General features: G+C 35.5%; 1 protein-coding gene across 4 annotated transcripts in view; it reads right to left on the reverse strand.

The window, feature by feature from the left end:
• Positions 1–9101: 9101 nt before the first annotated feature.
• Positions 9102–25964, reverse strand: part of LMBRD1 (LMBR1 domain containing 1) — a 111896-nt gene continuing 95033 nt past the window's right edge. For all 4 annotated transcript variants that reach the window (XM_030315781.2, XM_030315783.1, XM_030315784.1 and 1 more), the window contains 2 exons: positions 9819–9910; positions 9102–9676 (listed from right to left, as the gene is read on the reverse strand). In XM_030315781.2, coding sequence (XP_030171641.1) covers positions 9560–9676; positions 9819–9910 — 209 coding nt within the window. In that variant the 3' untranslated portion in view covers positions 9102–9559. The remainder of the gene's footprint in view (positions 9677–9818; positions 9911–25964) is intronic.

A 25964-nucleotide genomic window follows, 5' to 3' on the forward strand; every position in this document is an offset into this window, starting at 1 on the left:
AGGCTACACCCAAGGCATTCCCCTTGGCCCTACTCTCTCTTTTGTGGGGTCATCTAGAAATCTATAGATTCCAATTATTTCACTTTCCTTTAATGATTCTAAAAATGCTTAGTCTTACAAATATGATATTTATATCTCTATTTCAAAAGGACAGTCAGAACAGAAAGCATAACTTTGATGTTGCTGTGATTTTTATGTTGTGAGAGCAAACCCCGTTTTTTGTTTGGTTTTTGATGACTTCATTTAAAAATTTATAGTTAAGGAACAAATTCATATCTAGCTTTGAAATATGTTGAGTTGTTTAGATGCATTTTTCAAAGTTGTTTTAATATATACTGAAGGAAATGATGACCCTTTTACACATAAACAACTTGGATCAAGGCAAAAATTTGCAAAAGCTATAAAGAAATTCAGGAGAAAGAGTTGACTGTGACAGAAAAGGTGAGAAATCACTTTTCCTGGTTAGAAAAATAGAGTCATGCTGGGAAATGTGGAGCCTCTACAATTGAAATTTCTTCTTTTTCTGTCAAACTAAAGAGAAGAGAAAGATAGTTTTGAAAGGGAGAAACACAAAATCCTCTGAGGAGATTACTTCAACAGCTAAATAGAAGAGGTTGAGATAAAAGACAGTTACCACGTTGAGAAATACTCCTGGGGGTCATTCATCTTTGATGGTGTGAAATTGTATTTTTATACCAAAAATTGACACCTGAAGTAACATGGATGAAAAATTAGAGGTTCAGTTTTTAAAGCTTTAGGAAAAGATTAAGACTAAGAATACATAAAGGTAAGACAGAAAAATAATTCAGTATATTTACATGTCTTTAAATATCACCATACTCATTTACACTGGTCATGCATGATATACTACCTAATTTTAATTCCAAATTTCAGAAAGAAAAAAAAAACTATTTCTGAATGGAAAAGCTCCTTGGACCGGGACTATGCTTTATATATCTTTGTAGCTCTCCACTTCTGTTCACTGGCAGCCCACAGGAAATGTTAGTAAATGAATGGGGAAAGAAATCTGTGTTTTTCATTCAACTGCTCCTTTGGAAAGCCTATCCATTTGAACTCTAGGCAAAGAAGCCAGGGTCCAGGGCCAAACTCAAAAGACTTCTTGGAGCATGTATTTGCATATGTGATGCTATTGGGTTGAAAGTGTGGCCAATTGGAGATTATATGCATCACCCAAAAGTATTTTTCTTATGTTTATTTATTTTTGAGAGAGACACAGAGTGTGAGTGGGGGAGAGGCAGAGAGAAAGGGAGACACAGAATCTGAAGCAGGCTCCAGGCTCTGAGCTGTCAGCACAGAGCCCTACGTTGGGCTGAACTCATGAACAGTGAAATCATGACCTGATTAGAAGTCAGATGCTTAACCAGTTGACTGAGCCACGCACGCGCCCCACACCCAGAAGTATTCAAATTAATTTTAGGTTTAAAACCCTGTGCCTTCCTAAGGCTGTAGGTATGTATATCAGTCCTTGGTGATATTGAGTGCCTACTATATTCTGGGTGATGTGAATCCTTTTGATAACTCAGCAGGTTAGGTATGTGAGCCCATTTTACAGATGAAGAAATAGGCTTATAGAAGCAAAATAATTTGCCCAAGTTCACCAAGCTACTGAATAATTCAGGTTGGATCTTGACTCAGGTCTGTCTTTTCTACTTTAACCATTGTTGACAGAAGCAAGCTTGTTGGAGGTGTATGAGGAAACAGAAACTTATGTAATAAATTACAAAGTCCAGCCTCTAAAGTGACAGCAAATGTTTCATTTAATTTTACTTTGGTTTTGTACCTCACAATGATGATATGCATACAATATTTTATTCACTTTAAAAGAAAAAAAGCTTTACAAGTGTTATTTTTGAATTCACAATGTTCCCATGAAGAACTGAAGAGAAAATTTTTCACTTTTTACATTTAAGTAAACAGAAAAACAAAAACCTAGAAGACAAAGGCTGTAATGCAGTCTTTTCAAACCAACCCAGCAAGGGAGCAATGTGAAGAAGGTGGAACACAATGGCTTGTGCTTCATAATTAGTGCTCTAACCACAATGCGCTGCCACTATGCTTGAAATAACTGGGATATTGTACTCTTGCATTTCATTATTGGGAGTTTTGAAATAAAATTTGAAGAAAATAAGATCTCTAAAAAATAGAGTCGTTCATAGTGATGATTTACATTACAAAAGTTTTTTTAAGTCTCAAAAATATTTACTCTAGGGTTTCTTACACTCTAAGCTTTCATAATACAATTCAACACTTGTTTTTGAATCTATTAGGTACTGGAACCTACAGGTTGAGATACAGGATTATTTCTTAAACATAAAGTGTGTGGAGACGTGATAATTGAAGAGTATTATGAAATAAAGGAAAGCTATCTTAGAAATAAAATAGTTGGGGCACCTGGGTGGTTCTGTCGGTGAAGTGTCCAACTTCTGCTCACGTCATGATCTCACGGTTCGTGAGTTCAAGCCCTGCATCGGGTCTGTGCTGACAGCTCAGACCGTGGAGCCTGCTTCAGATTCTGTGTCTACCTCTCTTTCTGCCCCTGCCCCACTCGCACTCTTTTAAAAATAAACATTAAAAAATTAAAAAAAAAGAAATAACAATAGCTAATAAATATTGAGAATTTACCACCTATAAAGCACTATACTAAGCATTTCATACTAACTTATTGCCTCCAATAATCTTATGGAGGGAATAGTATTATCATCCCAATTTTATAAATGAGGAAAGTGTGTCACAGAGAAAAATTACTAGCATTCACAATTTTCAACCCTGGAGTCACACTTATAATTCTCTATGACCAAGACAGAAATAGTACACAAATATTAGAAGCATAAGGTACCTTACAGATCATTTTGTCCATCATTTCTCCTACTGGGCTCCATATAAGAAGATATGGGTCAAACAGGTCCCTGGACAAATAGTTTTGGAGATATTTTTTCTCTCTCTCGGTCAATCACAACCTCAGATCGTTTGAATTCTTTTACAAGTTTTATCACCTCAGAATAAAAGTTTATTCATTAAAAAACAAAGCTATGAAACAACATGCTAAAGGAATTTGAAAAAGTTCTTTTCATATATGTTAACAATCCCCCTTCTGTAATTTTATATTTTGATGTCATTAGCCAACTTTTCTTTGTTTAGCAAAACTACCTTAAGCAAAATGATTGAGTAATTAAAGATTGGCAAACTATGGGGTGCCTGGGTGTCTCAGTCGGTTGAGCGTCCGACTTTGGCTCAGGTCATGATCTCGCGGTTTGTGAGTTCAAGCCCCACGTCAGGCTCTGTGCTGTCAGCTCAGAGCCTGAAGCCTGCTTCGGATTCTGTCTCCTTCTCTCTCTGCCCCTCCCCCACTTGTGCTCTGTCTCTCTGTCTCTTAAAAATAAATAAATGTGAAAAAAAATTTTTTTAAAAAGATTGGCAAACTACAACTACCAATCCATTCCAAGAGAAAAATTTTTTTTACATTTAAGTTATAAAAAGAAAGGAGACTATATGATAGAGTCCTTATGTAGCTCTGCAAAGCTTAAAATATATACTATCTGGTCCTTTGTAGAAAAAGCTTGCCAATCCCTGGAGTAATCAAACACTGAAAGGGCAGGTACAATCTAAAGAGGTTTTTCTTACCCAGTGTAAATATGAGATCGTTTTCTCTAGTCCACTACTGAAGTAACTAATTTACAGAATTAAGTAGCAGTTACATCAAAATGTTTACTACTGAGTGTATTTAGCTTTGGCAGGCAAAAACCTCATTCTACAAACTCAGAAGTACAAGAAATAGAATTTATTTCTATAACAACTTACTATTTCTCATTCTACCTAGGGAGTTGAAAGTTAATGTCAATCTGGAATTCCCTTCTTTTTCCCAGGACTGAGATTAATTTTGAGAGGACATTTGGTTACAGAGTACCACATGCTGGTACTGGTGAGACAGGCCCTACCCTTTCTGCTCCTGGGTTACTGGTCCATCTCAACTCTTATGCAGCCTTGCTTCCCACCCACTCGGCTCATTCAGGACTTTCCTCTAGGTTACTTCTTTGCCACTAAGGCCAGGATGGGCTCACTAAATAGAAGCTAGTTTCTTTCTGCTTGGATTATTCATTGCCTGTAATTGTTAATATTTGCTTGCCTCATGTCTTAGGCTTTCCCTAAGCTTTAAAAGTTATCCCTCTTAGCTTCACTATATTCTGCAATACATCTTTTATAGCATTTGTTAATTTTCTATTTTTGAATTTATTTGCTCCATGGTTTCTAAACCTTTTGAGAATAGGTACCATTTTGTTTCTTCATTTATGCATCTCCTGTTTATAGCAGCTGCTGATACATATGAGGCCAAAAATAGTGGTTAGTGTTAATGACTCACTAAGTATGTCCATTACAGAAGACTTTTCAGACTTGATTATAGTTTTGTCAGCACTTGAGTTCTTGTATACATCAAAAATAAACATTACATTTCCCTTATTCTTTTACTTCCCTTACATCCAATGAGCTTTTGTTCATGTTCGTATAAATATTTACACACACACACATACCCCTAAGGTCTTTAAAATTTCAATGAATATAGTAGAAAGAGGAACTAGAACTGGTGAGGACATTAGATATTACCAAATATGATGGGGCTTTTCATTAAATATTAAAATAAGGTCCACTTATTCTGGCATATGGTAACCACTAGTTGGGTAGACATTGAATGAACTTTGTACAAACATGACAATCATTTATTTTAGATACACATTTTATCTTGGCCTACAAATACCCTAGCTCTTGATGTGGAAATGAAACAGCTCTAAGTTCTCCCTAATTTCTCCAAGTATTAACTTTGTTCCTGCGCATCTGCTATCAAAAATGTACAGAAGACATCGCTTTATATACCTGTCAAGGAGCTCAACATTGATTTGAGTACCACCCAGCAGCTTCAATGTAGAGCTGAAGCAAATAAAAGCCAATGAGGGAAACATACAGAAAGCTATATCCCTGACTATACCAGCTTACTTCTCCACAGAATTATCCTTAAATTATGACTTAATATTTTCTTATTGGCTTTGTTCTGAGAAGAAAGTTTGGACGTGCCCTGTAAAATCACAATTGAAGATTATGGGTGGTTCTAGGAAAATGTGTCAACTGAAATTCAGTTAAACACAGTGGTATGTGTCTAGGCCTGTGTCCTAGGCAGCACAACAATCTGACAAACTGAGCAACCCGGTCACTTTGGAAGTGGTCTCTGCTGAAAAAAAGGGTACTTAATCAAGCAACACCAAATACCTGAAATGTCCCTTAAAAGTACTTACCTCACACCACTTCAGTTTCATGCACAAGTAGCCTTCTGATGATTACATAAAGAGAGGATACATTGTGATTTGGAGATGTGACCATTACAGTTACCGGAGTGTTTTCCATTGTAATTCTAACCTGACAAAAGTGATTTTTAAAAATGTATTCATGGTATCAGATACATACAACTTTAGTAAATATTGATAAGGTCCAGTTACTGCCAAAAACCACTCAGCTAGCTACAAATTCCCAGACCAAGTTCTGAAAAGATAGGAACTCTCTTCTTTAATCCTAGAAAATCAGCAGCTGTCATCCAACACCTGGTATATGTAGGAGCTTGGATAGTTACTGAGTGGAATGAATAAATGATGTGCACATATTGCTAATTCATTGTGAGGCTGACTGATAGCCCACTATATTTCCTTCTGTTGATCCCAAATTGTCTCCTTGAATAGGCCTTCCTATTTAAATTTTAGCAAAGACATTTGTTCATTGTTAACATTCTTTACGTAAGAATTCACAATGTAACTTCCTTCTAAATTCTGGTGCCAGAAAAAATTAACTCCAGGAAAAATTAAGTGCTTCCTTTTATCTGCTGTAAAAACTTCATCATCCATCATAGTCTTTTTGTCTTTGCTGCCAGGAAATTCAAAGATATATTTACGTATAATTGCAATGATTATTTTATCTTCTGATAAGATTTCTTTTAAATAATACCTCATAGTTTTAATCTTTTATTTGTTACATTTTAACATATTGCTATTTCTAAGTTTATCCACCTTAAACATCTACTGACTTTCCATGGTAAAAAAGAACTTTGCCTGCTTGAGACCATTTCTCCTTGCTTTCTTTTCTTCCCTCAACCCCCAAGTTATTAGTTTTTATGATGCTTTGTTGGTTACCTTTATAACTTTTTTTTTTCTTTCTTCTCTGCTTCCTCTATCAGAGTCAGTCTCTCTCCTTTCTTCACGTCCTCCACCCCTCACCAATCTCCTGTGAAGTAAGGATATAAATGCCCTCTCCTCTTAGGTCTTCTTCCACCTCCTTTCAATCTTCCAATTTTTAACAGCTGTCTTTTTACAGTGTCAAGGTTGATATTTACATTCAGCACCGTAATCAATGTCTACTGTGCTCTATGGATTAATTCTAAAACAGTATATTACTGTAACTATGTATATTCACTGAAAAGTTCAGCAGTATACTTTAAGCATTCTTGTATTCCATGTTGTTTTCCTGGAGCTCCTACTTTTCTTTCCCTTTTACTTAAAAAAAAAAAAAAAGAATATGCATTTTTATTGCCTTTGGCATAGTGGCACTGTGACCGAAGTCAGTTCCAGGGTCCTCATTTTGCCAGTTCCCTGCTGCATGTCTGAACAAATTAATTACTTGTTTGAAGTTTGCATGGAATAAGAGGGCCTTGACTTTTTAGAAAGCCATCACTAGGGATGATCTCTAAGTCAGGCATTTTCAGTCCTTCATTAGTGAAGTCACAAAACTCCAATCAGCGTCATAAAATATAAAGTTAAAGCCATTCCATGACTGAGGGGTCGGGGGAAACTTTGTTAAAGTAAACTTCTAAATAGGCAAGAAGCAAATGTATAGAATCTAAGAAGAAAAAAAAAACATATTTAAAAAATAGAACTAGCCAAATGAAAAGCTAAGAGTTGCTCTGACATAAATAATAACAGAAACTAATCCTAGCAGTAACAAAATGTATATTTAGTATTCAAGACAAATAGGGCAATATTTTCATAATAAAGCAAAATAAATCTTAAAAGTAGGCCAAACATACATTCCCCTTAACCTAACGGTTTATATAGGCTTAAATCATGTATTCAGACTTAAAGATTCTAACTAGCAAATTTGCCTGTCAACTGAGTGCCTTCCAAGTGCAAGTAACTATTCTAGGCACCAGGGACGAACTTGAAAACCCAGACAGGTGTTCAAGGACTTACCTTCCAGAGGCAGCACACATGAAAGCAATAAATGACATCACACTCGACAGGGTGCCATGTGAGTAAAGACCACCTAACTGCCTGAAAGACTTAGGGAAAGAGTACCGGAGGAGATTTCAAGAATAAGGATTTTCTTAGGAGACAAAAGGAAGGGAAGGGTATCATAGGAAGAAGGAACAGTTCAACAGACAAGAGATCTGAGAAATCAGCCACTTGGATAATGGCGAGATACCTGGCTCATGTGATCAGTGTGAGGATAGCAGAGAAAGCAGGACAGTCAGGTAAGAAATATACCAGAAAGGCTTTATGTGTCACATTTGACAAAAAAGGATTTCATTCCAAAGTAAATGAAAACTTTTCACAGCAAACTAATGGAATAATCTGATTTGTATTATCAAGGTAAGACTGAAAGGAGTCAGGGCTTGGCACAAAATCCAGTGAGAAAGTTCAAGTACTTTGTGTTACTCTGCTAGGGCTGTCATAACAAAAACCCCCAGACTGTGTGGCTTAAACATTAGAAATTTATTTTTCACAGTTCTGGAAGCTAGAAATCCAAGATCAGGGTGCAGCAGGGTTGGATTCTCCAGAGTCTTCTTTTTGGTTTGCAGAAGGCCTCGCATGGTCTTTTCTCTCTGTGTGTATATCCCTGATGTCTCTTCCTCTTCTCATAAAGGCACCAGTTTACTGAACTGGGGCTCCACATACTGGCCTCTTTTCACCTTACTTACCTCTTTAAAGGGCCCCATCTCCAAGTACACTCATATTCTTAGGTACTGGAAGTTAGGACTTCAACCCAAGAATTTTTCAGGAACACAACTCAGTACATAACAAAGTGACTGGCAGTAAGAATGGAGAAGAGAGGACAAATGGAAGGATAGTTAAGAAGTAGAAATCAAATACTTGACTGATGAGTCAGGTATACACAGGAGATAAGGAGTTCTGCTTGATCCCTGCTTTAGGCAATCAGGTATGTGCTGGTGCCATTTGTCAAAACAAACAAAAACAATACAGAAGGAGGCTTGGTGTGCTCAGAAAAGTGAGAAGTTCAAGTTGCAATTGAAGTACTCATTTCTAGTTAACAGGTAAGTAAAATTTGAAGCTTAGGAAAAAATAATAAATATATTAATGATATGATATAATCCAACAATATAGATGGAAGCCCAGGGTACAGGAGATTATCTAGAAAGAAAATATAAAATAAAAACAGAAGGGAATGAAATTTGGTAAATAACTTTAAGGGTGCATGAAGAAGCCAAACATGAAGGCTGTGAAGGTATATCTGGACAAAGAATGAGAACAAAAGAGAGTGGCACAAAAATTAAGGGCAAGAAGAATTTAGTGGGAGATGGCTGTTAATTCCTAAGACTTTTTCAGGAAGTTAATGGTATTTTACTTCAAAGATGGGCTTTTTAAGAGTTCTAATTTGTGCTTTTTATGAGTTCTGATTTACAATATTGTTTGTGATGATTTCTCACTATCCAAAATGTGTTCAAAATACCAGTATTATGTAACATTCCTTATACCTTTTGAAAATTATAAATCTTTGGAATGAAAAAAAAAAAACCTTTAAAGCCAGAAATGTCAAATGTATTAAACTAATCAGTAAAATGATTTTTTCAAGGTTAATTATTCTTGACAACACTCACATTTATGCTGGAAGGCAAATGTTGAGGTGGGCTACCCACAACAATGTATAGGCCTTAATTCCTGTAGAGGTGGTAGGATATCTCATGGATTAATATCTGAACAATAGAACACATCTTGGAATGCCATGGTCTCATAGCATTAGGTAGCCTGAAATCTGTTCATGAAATATATTTGAATGGCACTACTGATTTAATGTACAAAACAGAAAACAAGTTGCAGAGGGGAGTAACATTTATTTGTCAGCTATTTTGTGAGTATTATTTTTAGACAATCACTTATAGACACTTCAGAATTCCACATTACTCTAGAGACTCAAAGGCACAGATACAATTGATTTATTATGTTTTTTAAAAAGTGACAAAAGGGAATATTAGTTCTGGAAGATTTTTAATCAATTCAACACTATTATACACTAGAGAAAAAAAAAATTTCCACAAACATTCCTTCACAAAATCCATAGTTTTATATTTACATAGAATTATTATAGCAATTTTAAATGTTAATCTATGATACAATGTTACTTCAGATAACATAAAAAATATAGTTTTTTTTAATAGCCATGCTCCCATTTTTGATGAAAGCTAGTCAGTTCATCCTAATATTAGTTTAACACTTTAAAAATGCATAACAGACATTCAGTCAGCCTTATAAAACCCCTACGACAGAGGCTGTCAAACGGAATAGACAGAGGGCTCATCATCACTTATGTCTGAATCATCTTCATCTACTCCTTCAATGACTGATTTCTTCCCTTTACAACAGGATACAATTAATCCAATCAAGAATACCTATAAATTTAAATAAGTTACATGTTAGTTCTTAAATCTAAAATCATTCAGAAAGTAATGAATTTAAAATCCAATGTCATTACTGTGATACAAATGGGAAATTAAGGATCATATCATCCCTAGGTATGATAACAGTACTTACCCCAAGAAAAGCCCAGTTACCAAAATAGTATGCTGCACTAAAGAACCAGAATTTGTGAAGGAACAGGTACGTCCGGGTAACAGTACACTGATCTATAAAAGCAAATAAAGGACTATGGTGAGATATTTTCTTTCTTGAAATGGACTATCAACACTTTATCTAAAAGACTGTTAACCAAATAATGGCCATGGTCAGTAAGTGTTAGAGACAGGACTGAAATCTAGGTCCTTCTCCAAAGTCCACTCTTTCAGTACCCTTTCTTTTAAATTACCAAATAATAGGATATTTAAAAAAAGGAATGTCTCCAATGTAATCCTGGGTTATATAAGTATATATATATATATATATATATATATATATATATGTATATATATATATATATATATATATATATAAAAAGCCAGGATTACATTGGATTATGTGTGTGTGTGTGTGTGTGTGTGTGTGTATACTTAAAAGCAGGATTATATATACACATTTTATATATATATATATATATATATATATATATAGAGAGAGAGAGAGAGAGAGAGAGAGAGAGAGGCTAGTTTAATTTGAAATAGAAAAAGCATTTAAACCTGGAGTGCCAGATATGTGCTAAAACAAAACAGATAAAAAGTTCCCCTGATGAAGACAAAAGAACAAACAAAACAAAACAAACAAAAAAAAACCAAAGTAATCAGAATTGATTATAATTAAGTTGTACTTTTATAAGAATCCAATTTTCAGGACAGCTCAAATTTGAGAGTTTTTTGAGATTTTTTTTTCTTTTTAAGAATGCTATTGAAGGGGCGCCTGGGTGGCGCAGTCGGTTAAGCGTCCGACTTCAGCCAGGTCACGATCTCGCGGTCCGTGAGTTCGAGCCCCGCGTCGGGCTCTGGGCTGATGGCTCGGAGCCTGGAGCCTGTTTCCGATTCTGTGTCTCCCTCTCTCTCTGCCCCTCCCCCGTTCATGCTCTGTCTCTCTCTGTCCCAAAAATAAATAAACGTTCAAAAAAAAAAAAAATTTAAAGAATGCTATTGAAAAGGCTGCTACTTTTTTAAATACAAAATTGTTATTTACTAATATGCTATTGCTTGAATTTTAGATTAGTATTTAAATTTCGAATTAAAAATAAATCATACACCAAAATGAATCAATCATAAAGAAAAACGTAACTCTTAAAGAGACTGATTGTTTAACATTTTTGTCAGACTCCATACTAGTTTTATCCAAACAGAGTATTTTCATTAGCTTACAGAGTCCTCTATCCATATACACATATATCTGATAAATAATATCTAAGGAAATATTCGTTTATTAAAACCATTCAGAAAAGGCTGGGGCAACAGATACAATATAATGTATCTGATTGAAAAATTATATATGCTGCAGCTAATAAAGGATTCTAACCTTCTAAACTTCAGAGGGCCCTTCATTCATTACAGAAGAAAATCCTTATCTTACAAAGCAATTTCTTTTCAGTCTATTAATTACAAAAAAGACTATGATTTCTGCATATTTTAACCAAAATTGACAATGGCAAGAAATTTCACATGCAGTTAGGAGACTAATATCATAATCCTATAGCTGATTAAGAAAATAAATACACTGTTGATTTCTAATTTTACCAACTCTCTTATCATCATTAATAAATGCTATTTTCTCTTAAAACATAAAATTAAGCTGAATCTGTAGCTCAATTTATTACACAAGGGTTCTAATACACTTTATTTTGGGACTATCACATGGTTTTCTGAGAATAGCCTTTAGGTTATAGTTTATACAAATACAAGACTTGTTATGTAAAGTTTTAGATATGTTACATACATATAAGATAATCTAAATCTTATCTACTCTAATCCCTTCCACTGTACTTCAAACATTTATTTCTGAATTGCTCAATACCAAACTGGACAAAGCAATCTTTTTTTTTTTTTTTTTTTTTTTCTGGCAGAGAAACATGCAGTTTAATAAAGAAGCAATCTCTTCCTTTCATAAACAAGAACCACCAATCTAATGATGATCTACTGTCCCCCATCAAGGGCCTCCTTCATATTTTTTTCTCTCTTTCTCAACAGAAAAGTCTAGAAGGAAAAGTCAAAGCTCTCTAACAAACACCAAAATGGCTTCAAGCAGTGGCGTCTGAACAAATGTTTATCTCCTGTCCTATGGTTACTAGCACTCAAGATTATAGCTGGGTGCTGTGCTGAGATGAGAGTTCAGTCTAACAGAGGAGAATCCCAGAGAGGAAAGTCATTAGTCATTTACTCTGCTCCACAATATTTTATTCTCACCTCCACTACAGATCTTGCTTCAAAGTAACAGAATCACAGGCATACCTTGGAGATATTGCAGGTTAGGTTCCAGACCACCTCAAAAAAGCCAATATTGCAATGAAGCAAATAAAATGAATTGTTTTTGTTTTCCCACCGCATATAAAAGTTATGCTTACACTAAGCTGTAGTCTAAGTGTGCAACAGCATTATGTCTAAATAAACAATATATATACCTCAATTAAAAAATACTTTATTGCTAAAATCTAACCATCACCTGAGCTTTCAGCAACTCATAATCACTGATCACAGATAACCATAACAAATATGATAATAATAATAAAGTTGGGATTTTGTGAGAATCCTAAAATGTGACACAGACATGAATTGAAGAAATGCTGTTGTAAAAATGGCACCAGCAGACTTGCTCAGGCAGAGCTGCTGCAAACCTTCAATCTGTAAACAATGCAGTATCTGCAAAGTGCATTACTAAAGCAAAGCACAATAAAACGAGGTATGCCTGTATTCAATTTGTCACTTTTCCCATTAGATAAGTCTGAGTACTCTAAAGTATCCATCAGTGAACCTGGCATTCATATTTAAAATAGCTGCCAAAGTAAGCTAAAATTTTTTAAAAGGGGTATTTTATTTAAAAATTGTATTGCTAAATAGTACCTTTTCTAACGTAACTAAAATCTGACAAGATTCCAAGGATGTCAAAACGAGAGACCTGCATAGATCATGAATATGAAGTATAACTATAATGTCCAGTATGGTGAAGGAAGAACCCAGACTCTGATGTCTGACAAACAGTGTCAAATATCATTTGGCCACTTCCTTGCCAAGTGAATGGGCAAATGTGAACTGTTGAGACTATGCTTGTAAAATGGAGAGACTGCCTCTGTACAGGGTCATTCTAAAGACCAAATGAGGTATACCAAAATCTCCATGCAAAGTGGCAGTTAATATTAATTTTCTTTCTTTTTTTTTTCCCCTTCTTCAAGGTATAACTGAACCCATGATAAAGAACATACTTAAGAGCGGCTCAAGTGGTCTCAAGAAAAACAACTAATATTAAGATTTTTAAAGTATATGTCCAATAGTAGTAAAGAAAATAATGGCTTAGACATCGGTATCATGACTATTGTGTCTATATTCATTATTTTTATGTCTCTATAGTCAAAATGTCACCACCTAGACCCCAAGACCTGACCTTTACTGCCCACTAGCTTATATTCACTAATCTCTGTCTTATGTTTTTCCTTAAGCACTTCTTTCTTGCTTACCTCTCAATTCAGGCAAATGAAACTGGAAACCACCCCCAGGTGATGGTGACTGCCCTGACAAGACCTCCCACTGGACTAGATCACCCAGACCATTTGAGCTAAACCCCTGACTTGTGCCTGCACAGATGCACCAAGAAGTGATCCCTGGAATGACCAGCAATTACCTTTACTTCATTATAATACTGAACGTCTGCCCAAGGAGGAGCCTTAGCCTCATTTACATCACATATAACATATGTATAGACATGTCTTCTTAAGGTTCATGCGTGACCTTATGCTTCCTCTACATATGACTACAAGGCTTCCATATCTAAATATTCACCCCAACCTTAAACAAAGGGTACTCATTCACCCTCTCTTGGGGAGTCACAGATTTGGAAGCCATTCCACATGATCTCCTTATTTGCTGCAAATAAAAGTTTTCTTTGTGTGACAACTCAACCTGGTGCACTTTCTAACTCACCAAGGAGAGAATTCATGTTGGTTCAGTTACAAATTCAGACACAAATGGATTTAGCGAAATTCAAATGTGTATAATTCAGTAATATGATATGTGCTAAACAGTAATATACCTTTAAATAAAAATAATCCATTTGAATGTTTCAGAAATGAAGAGAGGGACAGGCTGGGACTTGTGCAAAAAACGCCTGTTAACAATTATTTTAAAAACAAGAACAGTATCTTCTATGGCTTAAGTATTTTAGGAGCTTAACCCTACAAGTATAAACATGTTTGAGAAAAGTTCTTCAACCTTCTCCACGTTGTTACAATGTTCTAAACTTTAAAAATAAAAGTTCCATTACTCCCTTCCATACTGAAAGATATTTCGGGATTCAAAACACCACTGAGTTAGAAATCTCAGGGCCAGAACGGGGATTTTAAAACAGGCTGAAATGGCAGAAGTCAGTCAAATCAATTTATTTTTCCACAGAGGTCTAATAAACCATTCAGTGACATTTTAACTTGTCTTATCACCACTGATTGTTTGGCCCACCACAAAAAAATATATCTCATTTTTCCTATCATATTATTTTACATGTTTACCATTTTTAAAGGTTGTAGATTTGACACAAACCTTCTAAAATAACATTAAAAGCTGGTCATTGTTAGTTTTCTGCTATGTTGTTGAAAAATGACATTAGATCACAAATCCATACACACAGTATGTAACAACTCTTTATAGCTATTTTTATATGTAATGTATATATCATTATGTTTATATTGATATAAAGTGGTATATGTCCACAGAAGAGTTTTGGTTAATAAGTGCATGCAAATATTTTATATCCAAGTGATGATTCCATACTCAATCAACAGAGGGGGCTTTTCTCCTCACCATCTGCCATCTTCCAGCTGTTTACCTGAATCATGGATATCTAGGAGATCTATGGATGTCTTTATACAGTTATCTAAAAAATTATAATTAAATATTTTGTTGATTTTTTTTTTTTAATTTTAGAAAGAAAGAGTGCAAGTGGGGTAGACGGGCAGAAGAAGAGAGAGAGAGAATCCCAAGAAGGCTCTACCCTCAGCACAGAGCCCGATGTAGGGCTTGATCCCATGAACTGTGAGATCACGACCTGAGCCGAAATCAAGAGTCAGATGCTTAACAGACTGAGCCACCCTGGTGCCCCTATAATTAAGTATTTTGAACTTGGTTTGACCTTCAAAATAAATTTAAATCACTGGATGTTTCATTTAAGGATTGTGTTCTAAAATTAACTGTTCAGGAAATTTCTGTTGTTCCTCAAAAGGACATATAAAAGTTCTAATTAAACTAAAGAGTACTGTTAACAATGAAAAATTAAAATAAGGGTTCAGATAAAAACTTTTTTTTTTCTGATGATAAGGTGGCCACACAAAAAGGATCAAAATTAAGAGCCAGGAAAGGATATCTGGAGCACATGAATAAAACAAGGTACTTTTGACTACTGACATGATGGTCTACCCTTCCTCCATCTCTTCTCACTTATCATCAAACAGATGAATAACAGTAAGTGCAATTAAATCTCTATTTCTCATGTAACAGCAACCATTATAAATATACCTGATAAATTTTATATTATGTATTTCCTGTTTCCTTTTAAATTGTTATGTCATTTTTAAAAATGTTTATTTTTGAGAGAGAGAGAGAGAGAGTGAGCAGGGGAGGGGCAGAGAGAGACAGAGATACAGAATCCAAAGCATCCGGCAGCACAGAGCCCAACGCGGGGCTCAAACTCATGAGCCATGAGATCGTGACCTGAGCCGAAGTCAGATGCTCAACCAACTGAGGCACGTAGGTGCCCCCATATGTCACTGTTAATGTGTGCTGACACTAAAATAACTTTGGTTATTAACTATGATAAACCACAACTTCTACTTCAAATATATTTTTAAAACATGTAGTGTTGATTTAAGCCACAATTAAGTCATCATGTTACACCTTCACCTGAAATCAACTCAGAATTAATTACACTCTATATCTGTACTTAACTTATATAATGAATTCTTTTTTTTTTTAACGTTTATTTATTTTTGGGACAGAGAGAGACAGAGCATGAACGGGGGAGGGGCAGAGAGAGAGGGAGACACAGAATCGGAAGCAGGCTCCAGGCTCTGAGCCATCAGCTCAGAGCCTGACGCGGGGCTCAAACTCACGGACCGCAAGATCGTGACTTGAGCCGAAGTCGGACGCTTAACCGACTGAGCCACCCAGGCGCCCCTATAATGAATTCTTATATTACATATGCATATATAGAGAAGGCCTTTGAGAAAATTCATGTGCCATGGAGAATGAACTTTAAACTTTAAGGCAAATATTTTGTCTGACAAAAACAGACATCTGGACTATTTAGAATGTCACTTTATGTCTCATGGTTGCCCCTGATTATGCTAACTCTGATTTCTGCTTAGGGTCTTGATACTACTGAATATTTAGAATAGACATGTAAATCTTAACTGTACATAGGCTAAGGAGCTTGACTTTATTGTGATATGATTAGGAATTATTTATCAAATGATTTTAAGAAAGGGAATAACATGAGTAGAATGTAGACTGGCAGAGGGGATTGAGAGTAGATAGAAGTTCACTAAGTCAGGAGACAATCTGAGTGAAAACGTGAGCTGTCAGGATAGAAAAACAGGTTGGACTGAAAGGTTTTGGAAGTAAAATCCCAGTTAATCACTGTTTTACTGTCAAACGGACTTACAGCATATGAAATATATACACATAAAAACCTTTGAGATACTAACAAATTACATCCCAATAAAAAAAGAGATACTGGCAATATACTTCCAAAAAAGAAAAAAAAAAGAGCAGAAAAAAAATTTAAATATGTAATAAAAACCAAAGTCGTATATTTACCTTAAAATTTAATAAATGGGGGGGGCGCCTGGGTGGCGCAGTCGGTTAAGCGGCCGACTTCAGCCAGGTCACGATCTCACGGTCCGTGAGTTCGAGCCCCGCGTCGGGCTCTGGGCTGATGGCTCAGAGCCCGGAGCCTGTTTCTGATTCTGTGTCTCCCTCTCTCTCTCTGCCCCTCCCCCGTTCATGCTCTGTCTCTCTCTGTCCCAAAAATAAATAAACGTTGAAAAAAAAAAAATTTTAAAATTTAATAAATGGGGTTACCTGGGTGGCTCAGTTGGTTGAGGGTCTGATTTTGGCTCAGGACAAGATCCCAGGGTCATGGGATGGAGCCCTGTGGAGCTGCTTAAGATATTCTCTCTCTCTTGCCCTCGGCCCTTCCCCCACTCACTTGCTGTCTTTAAATAAAATGAATCAAAAAAAATTAACAAATAGCATATAGTTAAATCAATATTTTGTTGAATTTCACTGGGGGAGCCAAGTAAAAGGGAAAGAAAGAATTGGTGAACATTAAAAATCAAAATTCTAAAGGAAATAGTTTTATTGTGTTTTATGAATACACAAACTATATCTGGTTAATAAAGATAACACTTGTCAGATGTTTTACACTAAACAATGAGTTTTATAGTGATTAATTTTAAGAGCCAGTATAACTGGTGTTGAGTTCTGATTACGTTTAAGTTTAATAAGATATTTCGAAGGTGCTAAATTATGTAGTTCTAATTTCATTTGTGTTATTCACCGGCCATATAAAATTTATAAAAAGGAGTTACAAAGGTAAGCATTAGCATATAACTTGTAGAAATAATCGCAAACTTATTAGTAAACTCTAAATTAACAAGATTTACTATCTACTAGTCTTTCTCTAAATTTTTTTTAACATTTATTTTTGAGAGACAGAGCAAGATAGAGCACAAGTGGGGAAGGGGCCGGGGCGGGGGGGGGGGGGGGGGGGACACAGAATCTGAAGCAGGTTCCAGGCTCTGAGCTGTCAGCACAGAGCCCGACACGGGGCTTGAACTTACAGAGCGTGAGATCATGACCTGGGCTGAAGTCGGCTGCCCAACCAACTGAGCCACCCAAGTTCCTCATATTATTTATTAGTCTTAATTGACCAAGGATAGTCAAATAAAAAAAGGGAATAGAAAACAATTGTTTTCCACTACTTAGTTTTTTCATGTAAAAAAAATAGGTTAGTGGGTATAGTAAAAAATACTAAAGTTGGAGATAGAAAACGGAGGTATCAGTTTCTTTGTAAGTGACAATAAGATGATATCTGCCCGAGGTATACAATGACAGGATAGACTGACCTTCTGAGAATTAAAAATAGAGAGAAATCTACATGTGATTGCTGATGTTTTAGGAGTTAGCAACCTTAAGCAAGAATCTGCATATTCGTGGCTGAGAAGTTTCACAAATTACCTAGACTGGCTTTGGCATAGACTCCAGAGAACTTAGAAAGCTTATACCTAATTAACTTCACTATTCTTAGTTGAACTTTTATCATCACCTAGAAAAAGAACTTTGATATCAAGAAACTCTCGGGATCTCAAGCAAAATCCAAGAAAAATGATGCTCTGGTCAATACCTAATTTTCTGGTCTGCATGGCAACCTCACTTGACAAGAGACACAAGACATTAGTCTATCTCAGCTGGATTTTACCAGCCAGTAAGATCAATGAGGCCCTCTTTCTGACTCCATGCCTACCTAGAAACTATGTGACTATAAATCTGATTTTCCATACAGATTTTCTCTCTTGTGAGAGTTCACTAACCCAGGCCTCTAGTTTCTTTGATAGTTGTGCTTCCTGTGGTAAATTAATGAACTCACAGCTGGCTAATACATTAGTCTCTCTTCTGCCCAGGTATCTGAAGCCAAATATAGTCGGTGATCACCAAGGTATGGTAGTATTTGATGGGTAGATTTAAATCAAATAAGGCTATCAATTCACAAACTTATTATTTGTCAAGTAAAATATTATAAATTTACAGTACTTAACCATGAAGGACTATTTCAATCTGTTGAGAACAAAAGTTTTTTGGTTCAAGATGACAGACTGGGCACAGTCATTTGTTCCTTGTCCTTCCCAGAACCTCATTAAAGCTAGAGTAGACGAATAAAGCCAGGAGCAATCTTTTAACAGCAAATAGAATGGGAAGAAGGCCATCAGGTGATTAGAGACTTCAACAAAAATCTGGAAGATGAAAAGCCACATTTAAAAGCTTTCCAGTAAAACTGGTTTCCCTCCTATTTATTATAAAATATAAATTTAAGGAACACTAGAAACCTCAGTCACAGAATTCTCATGATGAGGCCTCCTAGTTTCTGACAGTTAAATATAAATTAACATAAATATGAATACACTATCAGATATATATAGAAAATATCAGCATGAAGGAGAAAGAATAAGATAAACAGAACTGTTTCTAGACAGACAGAATTGTGATTTTATTTAAAGAAAACCATTGCGAAAAATGTATAAAACGTTCAGATATTGGAGAAGATATTACACATCCATAAAACAAAGATGTTTGAAAAAGACCAGAATACTAAAGTACTTGAGGAAAGTAAGACTTTGTTATATGAAATAAAAAATTCAGGATATAGTCTGAAGATAAAGCTGAACACATACTTAAGAATCCAGAGTAAAAATGGTAGGCATAAAATATGAAATACAGATAAGACAAATGATCGACTGAAGATATCCAGCAACTAATGAACATAAGCTCCCAAAAGGAAAGTGGAGAAAGGAGAGCTTACCAAGTTAGCTTCAAAAGAAGAAATACATTGGCATTAGATATCTCACCAGTTAAAAATGAAAGACAGAAGATGATGCAATGCCTTTAAAGTTCTAAAAGAAATAACTTTTTATACAGAATTCTAAGCATAACCAAACAACCCATCAATTATATCAACTGAGAACAAAACAGTTTTCAGACATATAGGTGTTTTCTGATATGTATTTCATACAAAGCATGTCTTTTTCTTTTTTTTTTTTTTTTTTTTTTAAGCTCAAGTAAAGCCAGAGCTTGGGGGAAGAAATCAAGAAAAAAGATATGGTTTATAATGCATCAAAAGTCCAGTGAAGAGAAATTATAACATTATAGATGAGCAGCAGAATCAGAAAGCAATTGAACCAAATAAGAAAAGGAAGTCAGTAGGGACTTAGAAGGTACAATGGATGTCATTCAACAGATAAGTAAGCAAGAAGTTACAAGATGCTAGGTATATTAATATTTTATGATACTTTAATAACATTTTTTAAAAAGAGAAAAGAATAACAAATAAAAAAAGTAGTTTAATTCTACAAATTGTTGTTTTGAGGGAGACAGAAAAATATACTTATGTAACATTTTCTTAGCCTGAAGAAGCTATAAAAGGGTGTCTGGCTGGCTTAGTCGGTAGAGCATGTGACTCTTGATCTAGAGGTCATGAATTTGAGCCCCATATTGGGCACAGAGATTATTTAAGAAAGAGTAGAACAGAGATAAGATATATAAATGACTATAAATTAAGACAGAGTAAGGTAATGTGATAACAAGTAAATGTTATGGGAATTCAAAGGAAAAAAAGAGACCGCACATGTTTGAAGGTTCAAATCAGAAGGTCAGGTTTGAAGTAAACATCAGATAGTCAGGATTCTGGGTGATGAACATGGGCAGGGTGACACAGAAACTAGTTGTGACATTTCAAGGACAAATAGTTAAAAAGTAAAGGTGGAAAAGATGGTCATGTTCAGAAAATGTATGGAAAAATCCTACATATTTGAAGGATGGATTAAATAGTGGTAGGGTAGGTAGTCCATCAACCCTAGTCTGAATCTGTCAGACGATAAGGGGAGAGGAACTTAAGGTTTCTACTGAAGGAATGGCATTATCAGAGTACTTTAGAATAGTGGTTTCCACACTGTGGCTCCCAGATCAGAATGCTCAGAAAATTCTGGAGTCTGACCTCAGATTCACTGAATCAAAAATTTTGTAATCTATGTTTAACAAGCCTTCAGGAGACTCAGATGCATGCATAAACTCGATAATCACCGCTTCAGGACAATTAAGCTAATAGCACTGGGTAGTGTGGATTAGAGTGGAGTACTAGTTAAAAGGTACAGCAATTCATGTGAGATGTCATTCACGTGAGATCTGAGGGTCAATCTGGCTACAGTCCCTTAGCAGCTGACTAGGTGTGCAGAAAGAGTGGATTGAAGGTAACTGTGCTTTGAAGAATGGTGGTAGTGTGAGACACAATGAAGTCGGTAAGTATAGTCCAAAGTCCTTATGTAATAGTTTGTATTCTCTTTATCGAGTACTATTCATTTTATTTTTTTCATGTGTATTTATTTATTTTGAGAGAGAGGGAGAGAGAGACACAGAAAGAGAGAAAGAGAGAGAAAGAGAGAGAGAATCCCAAGCAGGCTCAGTGCTGTCAGCCCAGAGCCCAACATGGGGCTCAATCCCACAAACCATGAGATCACGACCTGAGCTGAAATCAAAAGTTGGACACTTAACCCAATGAGCCACCCAGGCACTCTAAAAACTATTCATTTTAAACATTTAACAGAATAAGGTAGGCTCTATATATTATTTTCATTGGATTGATAAATCTTATTTAGAGCTATGCACAGATAGCTAACAGGCTCACATCTTTATTTTGCTTGCTTTCTTGACCATGAGGTAATGCCCTAACCTCACATACCACATACCACACTTGCTCTCAGCCGTAAGGGAAATCTAATGAGAAAATGTGCAATGACTAACCATAGACTAAGAAGTTAGTAAGTTATCTTGTTAGTTTCCAACTTATGAAGTAATACCATAAACTAAGCAAAGTCAAACAGGCTCAAGGAAAAAATGTATAACCTTAATAGCTACAAATATTGGTTTTAAAGATAATTATTCTAGATGTTATCTAATAAGTAAATATATAATATTAAGTATCATTTTCTAATTAAAATGCTAAAAAACATAGACATCAGCAGGGGGTGCTGACTGTGGAGCCTGCTTGGGATTCTCTCTCTCCCTCTCTGCCTCTCCCCTACTCACATGTGTGCTTTCTCTCACAATAAATAAACATTAAAAAACAAAAACAAAAACAAAAACAAAAACATAGAAATAACCCCTGACTCCTTTTTCTCTCCTATCTTATACTAGATTCCTCAGCAAATCCTACTGGTTCTACCTTCAAAATACATCAGCATCTGACCACTTCCTGCCACCTGCACCACCCCAAGCTCTCCCTTGGATTACTGCAAAAGCTTTCTGGCAACCTGTTTTTGTCCTTGGGTTTATAATGGCCTATCTCAAGGTTTGGAAAATTATAATCCAAGAGTTACATTTAGCCTGTCACCTGTTTTCATAAGTTTTACTGGAACACAGCCACAGCCATCCATAATGTATTATCTATGGCAGCAGTCATGTTGCAATCGGCAGAGTTGAACAGTGTGCCCCACAGAGCATAAAATATTTACTATCTTATCCTTTACAGAAAACGTGTGCCAAGCCCTGGCCTATATGCAACACAGTGATCAAAGTGATCCCTTGAGAACATCATGTCATTGTTCTGCTCACAATCTTGCATCTGAAAGTAAAAGCTAAAGTCCTTAAACTTGACTGCTTCCTGTTCCTCTACCTCCTCCAGCACACTCCCACTCTGCACATTTCTTAAGTCTGGAATGCTCTTCCCCAGATAGCTGCCATTGCTCCTCACTTGTTTAAGGTCATTTTGCTCAAATGACAGCTTCTCAGTAGTAATTTCCTTTCTACTCAAAATTTCCAATCATCCCTCCTTCTGGGCACCACTCACTCTCCTTTAGCCCTTTATTATTCTCTATAATACTTAACACTTGACATACTTATTTGTCTCCTTCTACTAAGTAAGCCTCATGGGGACAGGAATTTTGACTATTTTGTTCACTGTTATATCACTAATACCTAAAAAAATGTCTGACACATGGTAGATATCAGTAAACATTTGTTAAGTGAAAAAACACAGGAATAATAGGTAAGTAAAATTAAATGATCATATGGAATCCTGGAAATTAGCACATCTATAAATTTACCTCAGAACTTCAAGACAAATAGGACTATAATCCTTAGTATTACTAAAAAAGATGTCAATATCTTCTAAAGGTGTGCAAATTATAATAGTCAGTACTTAATGTTGGATTTCTCAAACTGGATAAGTTTCTGAATAAAGCTATTAAAATCATCACAATGTTAAGAGTTGACTTATCCTTAACTTCCCACCCCCAAATTTTCATAAAACAAAAAGACCATATAGTTTTTCTTTTTAAGGCCAATGCCCTAATGTGCTTGAGTCTGAGGGTAAGGATGACACATATTCTCCAGAAATGGATCTACTTATTAGTTACAAAATTCCAGAAAGCTAAAATTAATTAGCTTCACCCAATATGGGGTAGGAGGTGTTAAATTGATAGTCCATATTTATATCTGCCTTTTAAATCTCCATAGTAAGAGTCTGCTATCATTTTCATTTCAGATTATATTTAAAGACCACTGACGTGGACACAGCACCACAGGAGACATTAACAAATACTGTCATCACAAAACAGCCATGTCCTTTTTTTGACCTCAACCCTTAAGGCTTAGTTTCTAATGAAATCTCTTGAGCAGCTTCACTTTCAGCCTATTAAAACTGGCTTTCCTTAAAAAGTACATTTTATTTATAATTATATAAACCAAACATGAAATGTCAACTAGTGTAGTAACTCCTTTAGTAATACAGATGTTTCTTTTTTTTTTTTTAATATTTATTTTTGAGAGAGAGTGCGAGTGGGGGAGGGGCAGAGAGTGAGGGAGACACAGAATCTGAAGCAGGCTCCAGGTTGTGAGCTGTCAGCACAGAGCCTGATGCTGATGCTGGGCTTTAACTCATGAGCCATGAGATCATGTATGACCACAGCCAAAGTTAGATGCTTAGCCAACTGAGCCACCCAGGTGCCCCTAATAATACTGGTCAGCATCTCCCACAAAATGCATTTTTTAATTTTTTTAAATTTTTTTTTAAATTTTTTATTGGCCAAAGTAAGGGTAGGTAGGTAAAAAAAAAAAAAAAAAAAAAAAAAAAAAAAAAATCACCTGAATCCATTGTTAGTGTAGTGATCATGTAAAATGCTTTGAGTACTGCTTAGTTACCTAAGACTTCAAAATTAAAATTTCCTGGAACCTCAGAAGCTTAAGTAGAAAAAAACGTTCCATATTCTGGCAAAAAGGATGGTACGAAGAATTTAAGAAATTTTTCAAAGTTTCAGTAAATGCCCAACCCACTCACACATTTCAACAAACTGGGAGGAAAAAGTCTTCTGTAAAATCAGTATCTACTTGGTAGATGCATTTTTATTTCATCTGTCATTATTTCCACCCCTAAAAACGCTTACAGTGCTTTCTAATTACAGAATAAAATCCATTCTTTAAAAAAAGAGTAAATATTTACTTCTTGTCTTTACTCCAAATTTCATTTTCCTGGGGTACAGACAGATTTCTAGATGTGTTTGCCAGCAACAGAATAAAAAATGAGTATCATTTTCTAATTACTACTATCATACAGTATTTTTCCACCTACTATCATACAGTATTTTTTTTCTATGTTGAAACATAAAGCTATATCATTACATTGTCTGTGATGTTATTTCAAGAATTCTCACTGGTGGATAAACATTAAGTTGTTTCTTTTTCTTTGCTATTTCTATCTAAATGCAGTGGGACTTGGCAACTGGCTAGCTGTTGGAAGAGCAAAAAAATGTAAATACGATTTCAAGATTTCCATCTGAGTAAATAGCTGTGGGCACAGAAAAGGAACAGGATAACTCCCCCTGCTCCCCGCAATAACATGAAGGTGACAGGCAGGAAAAGTGGAAGAGTCTTAGACCTGAGGTTTGAGGGGTTGGCTGGGCATGCATTTCCATATAGATACTAGCAGCCAGCAAATAAAAATAGAGGTGTAAGATTCTGAATCTCTTGATTAAATTATTATTCCTTCTTAAATTACTCAGCATGAGTAGGCTTATTTATTGTCAACTAGCGGAGCTAAATTTATTAGACTAACTATAGTGAGGGAAAACAAGGGAAAAGACAGGATATTTATAAGGTTTAAGGGATTGGAATGTGCTGGACCACTTTAATCAAGGTCTTGAAAGGTACGGAACTGGGTACAATTGGGCTAGGTTTTGGACAGTTTTGGATTGGTGGATACAATGAAATGAGAAATCTTAAAGTAAGTTTTATTGAGCAAGTAGTTTCACAGTCAGGAGTACTTTCTGAAGCAAGTAGATAAAACTATTTTTGTTCTCAGTATTATTTAACATAGGGATAGGAGATAGGTCTGTGCCCAAAACTGCTGAACATTAGCAACATTGTGTTGGTGTCAGTTCCCAACATTTTATGGGATTCAAAAGATTTTAACATTTATTGACAAGCAGTTGAGAATGGTTTAGGCTTTAGACGGTATATCATGAATTGTTAAAATATGATACTCTGGAAAGGACAATATGCTGGAGTTAACAGAGTAAATCTAAAAAGTGTTCAGAAAGAAGAAGGCTAGGTTGTGGGCACTATCGTAAGAAACAAGTTAGAAAACTCACATGTTTTAGCTCATAGCTTTCAAACAAAAGCTTCACATAAAAAAATGTAAAAACTGCTCTATCATTAAAAATAGGTAATAAATTTTGAGAAAAATCTTAAATTGTTTAAAGAAACTGGATTATATTGCCAAATATAGAACACCATCTTTGCACTTATAAATTGGTGGATTACTAAAAATATGAAAAAATTCTTCAGTAAGTTTTATTTTTTTTTTTTTTTTTTTTTTTTTGAGTTCAATAGTTTTCTATTTTTTTTTTTTTTTTTTTTTTTTTTTTTTTATATGAAGTTTATTGACAAATTGGTTTCCATACAACACCCAGTGCTCATCCCAAAAGGTGCCCTCCTCAATACCCATCACCCACCCGCCCCTCCCTCCCACCCCCCATCAACCCTCAGTTTGTTCTCAGTTTTTAACAGTCTCTTATGCTTTGGCTCTCTCCCACTCTAACGTCCTTTTTTTTTTTTTTTTTTTTTTTTTCCTTCCCCTCCCCCATGGGTTCCTGTTAAGTTTCTCAGGATCCACATAAGAGTGAAACCATATGGTATCTGTCTTTCTCTGTATGGCTTATTTCACTTAGCATCACACTCTCCAGTTCCATCCACGTTGCTACAAAAGGCCATATTTCTCTTCAGTAAGTTTTAAAGTACTATGTGCCTTTAG

Source organism: Lynx canadensis, chromosome B2 (genome assembly GCF_007474595.2).
Source record: "Lynx canadensis isolate LIC74 chromosome B2, mLynCan4.pri.v2, whole genome shotgun sequence".
Taxonomy (NCBI): Eukaryota; Metazoa; Chordata; class Mammalia; order Carnivora; family Felidae; genus Lynx; species Lynx canadensis.